Source organism: Chrysochloris asiatica, unplaced genomic scaffold (genome assembly GCF_000296735.1).
Source record: "Chrysochloris asiatica unplaced genomic scaffold, ChrAsi1.0 scaffold00095, whole genome shotgun sequence".
NCBI classification, from domain to species: Eukaryota; Metazoa; Chordata; class Mammalia; order Afrosoricida; family Chrysochloridae; genus Chrysochloris; species Chrysochloris asiatica.
Window position 1 is genome coordinate 4,280,037 of NW_006408613.1, and position 8,734 is coordinate 4,288,770.

Below are 8,734 nucleotides of genomic sequence, written 5' to 3' on the forward strand. Positions count from 1 at the left end.
TCATTCTGTTAATGAAGTAAAAACAACAACAACAACAAAAAAAAACCTCTCAGATGGATTGTTTGGCATCCTATATGTGTTGCAGATAAAGTCCAAACTTTTCATGCCAGAATGTTGTCATATTTTTCAGTCTTCTTTTCAATTTTGGTTTGAACATGAAGTCAATGATTGTTCTGGGTGTGGACAGGTCTCGTGATGGTTGGATAAGGTGCTGGAAAGTAAATTGAAGCTTATCAGCTTTTATTCCACATGTCCCTGTTGTGCTTTTTCTTTTCTTTTTTAATGTTTTATTGTGAATTATGTGATCGTTTACATGGGAGAAAATTAGTTTTATATTCATCCTGTCATATATCGTTTCATTGCCATGGTTACAATCCACTCCATGCATCATCAACCAACCAAAGAATATACCCTACAAGCCTGTCCCCAAGTCATTAGCACACAGCCCCTCTCCCTCTCTGGGTCTAAAGTCCCCAGCCACTCCATTTCTCCACGTCATCGTCTCTGCCTCCATCTCTTGCATCACTGCTTATCTGGGTTGGGTCCCACTCTCTGCTTTTCTGCCTTGATGGTACTAGGGACCTCCACTCCTAGACTGCAAAGTTAATCACTCCCCTCCGTGCTACAAAATGTCTACCTTTACATTTCCAACCCTCACAATCAGTCCTGATAATAATTATTCACTATTGTATCACAAGAGACCTATCTGCATTTCCTTCATCACCCCTGCCTAGACAGATTGGATACTACTCAGTGGAGATTCTACCTTCCTCCACACCCTCTGGATCTAGATTCCCTCTTGAAAGCTTGTAAGCCAGTCACTTCTTGCCCTTGAAGCCCCCCATTTTGGGTAGCCAATGTCCAAATTGCTCATCCCTGTCTACTCTGTGTATGGAGTGGGTGGGAATGTTCCTTGCTCTAAAGATTTGTTCCCTCTTTTGAGCTACTGCATCCATAGGTATAGGTCAAGTTCTTCAAATTGTATCAGATTACTCTTTTTTTCCTCTTCTTCTTCTAGTTGAGCTCTGATCATCGAGTCATTGAAGCCAGGTCAAGTGGGTATTATCTGCAAGTGTAGGTGTACTTGCGCATATGCCCTCTCTTCTTATCAGTTGGATGCTTCAGTCTCCACTCTAGTCCTCTGTGGCTATGTCACTGACTCTGGACCCAAGAGTCCCTAGGTCTTGCCACACTGCTGGCCAACCAGGTCTCCACCTGGGTTCACAGGAGTCTATTGAATGTTATAGGGCTTAGCTCACAGCTTCATTGCTGTTTTTCCCTCACTTCCCCTTATTGGTGACAAATGTGGTCACCAATCAGAGTGTGTATTCCCATTGAGTCTTAGTCTTGAAAGGCAGTTTGCTCTGAGGGGGCCTGACCACTTACCTTGATGTCTCCTGGGCAAGCAACTTGTTTATTCTTGTAGTAACAGTCAGCCTGCCTGTATTGTTTTGTATTTTTCCTGTCAGTCTTTCTGTCAAGAAGTATCTTCTGTTCTTCTAGCCACTCCAGGATGGTCTGCCCATCCTTTCAAGTGGAAATTTCCCATCTCTGGAGATTCTGAATGCTGTTCAGGATTCCATCTATAGTATTATATAATGCAGAGACTCCACAAGAAGCCTTCTTCACTGGGCACGTTGTAGCCCCATTTTAGGTATTCCAATCAGTTATAGGCAGAAGACGGACTTACAAGCTTTCTATGGTGACATTTCTGGCTATTCCTTCTTTACTCGTTTGAGCTAAAATGCACAAACAACAAAAAACCTTCTTTGGCCCTAGTGTGGTGTCGCTTGTGCTATCTATGATCATTACAGAATGTAAGAAGTTGCCCATGCCAACTGACTGATTCAATATGCAATCTTTTGCTTTTCTTCTAAGTGTTCTGGTAGAACCCTGGGTAGGCGTTTGGTGGTCTAAATACAGTAAAATAGGGACATTTGTTAGTAGGATGACCTCCTATTAACAAATAGGTGACATTAACCTTCTCGTGAGCCCTTGATTGACACTGTAGGATTAGCACTAAACTGCTAATCTCAAGGCCAGTGGTTCAAACCCACCAGCTGCTCCTGGGAAACCCTTTACAGGGTCACTATGAGTCATAATTGACTTGCAGGGACTTAACAGCCTTTTTATGACATGCTCATAGTTTAGCTGGTATAATACTTATTCTAAAGTTTGGTTTTACTGATGGCATGTAGGGACACAAAGAATGAAAAAAAGAGTAAAAACAGAGACTTGGTCTAGACCAGAGTTAGATACATGATTCCTCAAAAAAAAGTTAAGAAAATGATCAACTTTGTTCTTTATTCTGAACAGTTTCTTTATTTGAAGCTAGTAAAGGTTTAGTTAAAAGGAAGAGCAAGAAAAGTATTTGCTCTTATACATACATAAGGAAGGATTGATTTCTCTTAAAAATATTTTATGGAATTTTAAAAAGAATAATTTAAGAAGGTATTAGGTTGGGAGTGGTTTGGCCAGTAAATTCCAGTTGCAAAATTAACTTCTGGTTACAATTCAAAGTGAAGTCATACAGACACAAAACTCTTGTTTAAGCTCTTTCATTTTATTTTAAGGATGTTATTTTAAGGAAGATTTACAAATTACATTTGTAAATGGTGCTATGGTTTTAAATGATAGCTATTAATGAAAATTTTCTGTTTCTTTTTCTCAAGGTTATCTGCCGGGTACTAGTTGCAGGTTTGATGAACTTTATCTCACTAATATGTGAGTGGCAATGATGTAACGATGTCTTTTCATTCTTGCAGGGGTTACCATTCAGTTAACAAAGCTGAGCAGAAGCTGTAGTATGGACCAACAAGAATCGCCTCCTCATGAACCAGAAGGTAACAGAATATTTTGTTTCAGTAGATATATCCCTAATGGGTTATGGTAAATTGGCATTATTAACAAGGACTCCATGCATTTGGAATCACTAAATTGCTGGTGAGTAGGGTGTAATTTAAGGAGCCCTGTAGTGTAGTGGATTACAGACTGGGTTTGTAACCGAAAGGTCAGTAGTTTGAATCTACCAGTCACTCCTCAGGAGAAAGATGAGACTTTCTTCTCCTGTAAAGATTCACAGCCTCAGAAACCATGTACAGGGCTACTATCAGTCGAAACCAATTCGATGGCAAACAACCATCACCACCACCAGGGTGTGACTTTGAGTTCTGATATGGTGCTATAGAATAAGCCCTGAACTGATATCCACAGTTGGCAGTTCAGACCCTATGAAGTGTCGCTCTGAGTTAGAACTGACTGCACAGTGCTCAAAAACAAGGGTGTGACTTGGGGTGAAAACTTCTTGTGGAAAAAGAAAAAGTCACTCTGTGGGTGCTAGAGTGACTATCACTTTGCACCATACCCTGCTCCCAAGCATGCACCTGGCACCTATATCCCCTCACGCTTTTTCAGAGACAGTGGAATTGGGCTTTTTCCATTCACTTAACTACTTTTTAAAAGGTTTTTATTGTGGATTGAGTGAAAATTTAAAGGGCATATCATTAGTTTTATATTCAACAAATCATACACCTTGTTTCATTATAATGATTTTAATCTCCTCCATGTACCATCAGTTAACAGTATTTCTCTCTATTCACTTTAGCTCTTTAAAAAAACAACAACAAAAAACAAAAAATAACAACACTCAAGTATATATAATAATTTACACCACCAAAGGGCACATTTTGCAAGTTTGCCTCCTGGCCACCATCTCTCAGTCACTCTCTTCCCATGAATCTAGAGTCCTCAGCTGCTCCCTCTCTCTATGCCCCCATCTCTGCCTCCATTTCTAGTGTCATTACTTCTCTGGATAAGGTCCCGCATTCTGCTTGTGCTTTTCTACCTTGATGGTCCTAGGGTCCTTTGTTTCTGGACTGTAAGGTTAACTACTCCCTGTTTTTGTTACAAAACTTCTACCTTTACAATTGTGACAGTCGCAATTAATCATGATAACAATTGCTCACTATTGAATCTTATCCTCATCTCTTCTAACCAGATCCATCTAGACAAGATGAAAACTATTCAGTGGGAACTCTATGTTCGCCCACACACTATTAAATTAAACTCACTCTTGAAACCTTGTAAGCTGGTCACTTCGTACCTTTATCGCCCCCTCATTTTAGGTAGCCAGTGTCTAAGTTGCCTGTCCCTATCTACCCTGTGTAGGAAGGGATAGCATTGATACTTGATGTGAAGACTCTTTCCCTTTCTGTTGGTATTTAGAGTTACTACCTCCATGAGTATAGATCAAGTTCATCAAATTGTAGCAATTTACCCCCTCATTTCCTTTATCAAAAATGGTTTTGTCCTTTTTTTTTTTTTTTAATGTTCCTCTAGTCGAGTTCTGATTATCAAGCCATCGAGCTAGGTCAAACAGGTACTATCTGCAACTTTGGGTGTTCTTATGCAACTCCTCTCACTTCATATCAGCTGGATGCTTCACTCCCAGCTCTGGCCCTCAGTGGCTATGTCCTTGTCCATGGGCTCAGGTGTCTCCAGGTCTCACCACACTTTGTACCAACCAGCCCTTCCTCTTTTCTCTCATCTCCAGGTTAACGGGAGTCTGTAGAACATGGTTGAACTCAGCCCATTTCTTCATTGCTGTTTTTCTCCCTCTTCCACTCACCAGTAAACCAACATGGGCACCAGCAAGCTTACTTGCCTGCTCATGCGCTCCCTTTGAGTTTCAATCTTAGAGAGGAATTTGTCCTGAAGGAACTTGATTGCTTGACTTGATGGCTTCCCAGAAGACAACTTGCTTACTCTTGTAAGCATACTGCCATTTTTGTTTTGGGTGTTTCCTTATGATCTTTTCTTTGAAGATGTATCTTCTGTTGCTTTAGCTGTTCAGGCTGGTCTGCTTGTCCTCTAGTGGGAATGTCCCACCTCAGAAGGTTCTGGATGGGGCTCAGAATTCCACCTAAGGTCCTATACAGTGTAAAGGCTCCACCGGTGACCTATTTCACTGGATAAGTTCTAGAACCTCTTGTAGGTATTCCAATCAGTTTTAGGTTGAAGACAGGCTTACAAGCTTTCTGTAATCATGTTTCCTGACATTTCTTTGTATCCAACTCATTTAACTACTCTTTTTAATGAAGTTGTGCTTTTTCTTTTTTTACAGAATAAAATTTCATTGGATTAATGGTTATAAATCTGTCTCGGTTTAAATTTTATTTTTTTTACTTGAATTACAAAAAGTTGTATGTTCTTAGAGGAATTTGGAAAATAGAAAAAGAAACAAAAATAAGAATCATGTAGTCCCTTGGAAGATACACTTTTGTGACCTATGTTGGCTGCTAGAATTACCTCAGTCTTAACCAGACATGAGAATTAGAGTACAAAGTAGAAAACTGTGAAAGAATGGAGAGTTTCCTATTTCACAGATGAAATTAAGGTTTAGAAAATAGCTAGTCTAATATTAGTGCTCTAATACCGGCCATGTAGTCTCTCAAGGCACCTGGAAGTTGAGCTGCAGACCGGTTTCCTTTTCTACTTCCTTCCTCTGTTGGCATGTTCTCTGAAAACTGCTGGCTTTCTTTATTCATATGCTTAGTAAGTAAAGACTACATGAAGAAAGGAGCCACAAATTAAAACTTCTACTTATGTGAGGCTTGACGTTCTCATCACTAGGGTTGAGTGTCTCCGAAAAAAATTATGACGGGGAACACTGTCAAAGACACTGATCAGTTGAGAAAAAGCTATACTTGGTTTGTAGATATCAATCAAATTTTCCACATTAGGGTCTTTATAAGGGTTTTGTATCACCTTTGTTTACATTTTCATCGTATCTATTAGACAACTCTTATGCAGACAGATTGTGGTAGAGTGAATTATTTACTATGTCTCTGCTATCCATAGTCTTTGTAACTCCCACCAAAGGACTGTTTTGGACTATTCAAATCTGTGGTACTGTGGCCTAACAAAGATATTAGACAGTATGCTAATAAAGTAAATACATTGCATCACACACTTATGAAGATGGGACAGTGCAAAATAAGGCATAGGGACCCCCAATGTGGGAAATAGTCAGTGTTGCCATCCTCCTAAACTGTCAGTTTGTCATACTATGGTGACTTGCATGATGCTATGATTCTGAAAGCTATGCCACAGGGATTTTAAATGCCAGCAGGGCCACCCATGGTGGACAGGTTTCAGATGCGCTTTTACAGGCTAAAACAGACTAGGAAGAAGGAGAAATGGATGACTTCTGAATATTTAGTCACTGAAAACCTTATGAATAGCATTGGGACATTGCCAGCAATGAATATTGAATACTAAAACATGATGAAGAGCACCAAAATATTGTCAGATATTGCTGTTAAATATTATCAAGACAGTCTGACTCATAACTACCCTGTGTAGAGTTTCTGAGTAGCAGCTGATATGTTTGAATTGCTGACCTTGTAGTTTGCAGACTAGTGCTGATCTTACAGCACCACACCACATCCATTGTCAGGTATCGTGAAATGAACCCCTCAGATTGGAAGGTACTAAAATACTACTGGGGAAGAGCTGCATCCTCAAAGTAGAGTTGACCACAATGACGTGAGTGGAATAAAGCTTTTGGGACATTCATTTGCTGATGGGGTACAACTCAAATTGATGAAAACCAGCAGCAAACATCCCATTCATAATAAGAATATGGAATGTACAAAGCATAAATGTAGGAAAATTAGAAGTTGTCAAAAATAAAGTGTATCTCCACTAAATAATTTTCATCTTGTCTAGATGAGTCTGGTGAAAAGAGATGAGGATAAGATTCTTAAGATTCAATAGTGAGTAATTGTTATGACTAATTGAGACTGTCATAATTGTAAAGGTAGAAGTTTTGTAACAAAAATGAGGGAGTAGTTAATCTTACTGTGCAAAAACAGAGGATCCTAGGATCATCAACGGACAAGAGCATAAGTAGAATTCAGGTCTGGGTTAATGCGCTGGCTGCAAAGTTGGTTTGAATCACAAGGTCAGCAGTTCAAGCTCACCAGCCACTTGTTGGAAACCCTATACAGGGTCACTATGGGTCAGAACCATCTTGATGGCACTTAACAACAACAATCCAGAGAAGCAGTGACACCAGAGATGGAGGCAGAGATGAGGACATAGAGAAAGGGAGCAGCTGAGGACTCTAGACTCATGGAAAGAGAGAGACTGAGTGCTGGCTGAAATCAGAGAATACCAGAAGGATGTTTACATATGATTTGTTGACTATGCCAAGGCTCTTGATTGTGTGGATAATGAGAAGGTATGGACAACATTGTGGAGAGTGAATATTTTGGAATACTTAATTGTGATTATGAGGACTCTACATAGACCAAGAGGCAGGCATTCAAACAGAACAAGGACACTTGAATGGTTAAAATCAGCAAAGGTGTGCACCAGGGTTGTATTCTTTCTTTACACTTATTCAGTTTGTTTGCTGAGCAAATAATCTGAGAGGCTGTGCTGAAAGTGAAGAGGATTTAAAATAGTTACTGATGAAAATCAAAAGCCACAGTTTTTCGTGTGATTGTACTTTGGTATAAAGAAAACAGAAATTCTCACAACTGGCTCCAAAAAAACAAGGTAAATGGAGAAAAATATTTAAAATAACATCAAGCTGAATGTTTAATTTTTTTTGCTTGGATCAGCCAACAACACTCAAGGAAGCACCAAAGTGTTTAAGAGCAAGGATTTCAGTTTGAGGAATAAAGTAGGCCTAGTCCAAAGGAGTCCTGATGTGGCACTGTGGGTTAATGCGCCAGACTGCAAAGCCATTTGAACTGCAAGGTTAGCAGTTCAAGCTCACCAGCTGCTCCTGGGAAACCTTATCCTGGGTCGCTACGGGTTAGAACCGACTCAATAGCACTTAACAACAACAAGTCCAAATCATGGTATTTTCAATAGCCTCATCTGCATGTGAAAGTTGGACAATGAATAATGAAGACTGTAGAAGAATTGCTACATTTGAGTTATGGTGTTGGAGGAGAATATTAGAAGTCCCATGGACTGCCAGAAGCCAGGATGACCAGACTTCATCCTCATACTTCGGACGTATTATCAGGAGAGGCCAGTCCCTGGAGAAGGACTTCATGCTTGGTAAAGTGGAGGGTTAGTGAAAAAGAGGAAATCCCCAAATGAAATGGATTGGCACAATGGCAGCAGCAGTGGGCTCAAGCATAACAATGAGTGTGAGACTGGCGCAGGACCAGGCAATGTTGCTTTCTGTTGTGCATAAGGGTACTATAAGTCTGCACTGACTCAACGGCACCTAACAAAAACAAACTTATAATGAGCCATCTCATGTCAGAAAGGGGAATCTCATGACCACCAAGAAAGAATAGTCAGGAGGGGAGTATTTCATTTGGAACTGGATCCCTGCATTAAGGACCTCTTCAACTCAGGAGACTATAACACTGGTGATGGTGAGAGACAGTGAGCAGCAGAGGCAGAGAATAGCAGCAGCAGAACCAGGAGAGCAGCAGTCAACTGGCAAGAGACAACATGATGGGATTCCAGGCCAACAGAGTGAGAAAGCTGAGTGCCTTCAGACAGAAGACCTGTTGGCCAAGAGGGGTACTTGTCAGTGCTTATCGGCAGAGCTAAAAGAGCTCTGTAACACTTCCCAAGCAGGGCAGAAGCCTGAGGGCCAGAGAGAGGGGTGCTATGGCTACTGCTGAGAAGAGGCTGTTCTGATTGAAGAACTATATCCAGAGTTGTTTTTGATCCTGAATTGTAACCTGCTAGTTCTCAAATT

At 40.5% G+C, this 8,734-nt stretch overlaps 1 protein-coding gene across 1 annotated transcript in view; it reads left to right on the forward strand.

The window, feature by feature from the left end:
- The first annotated feature begins 8,399 nt into the window (after positions 1–8,399).
- Positions 8,400–8,734, forward strand: part of ARHGEF10 (Rho guanine nucleotide exchange factor (GEF) 10) — a 234,765-nt gene continuing 234,430 nt past the window's right edge. Inside the window, exon 1 of the mRNA XM_006866721.1 lies at positions 8,400–8,553. Within this exon, the coding sequence (XP_006866783.1) occupies positions 8,400–8,553 (154 nt within the window). The remainder of the gene's footprint in view (positions 8,554–8,734) is intronic.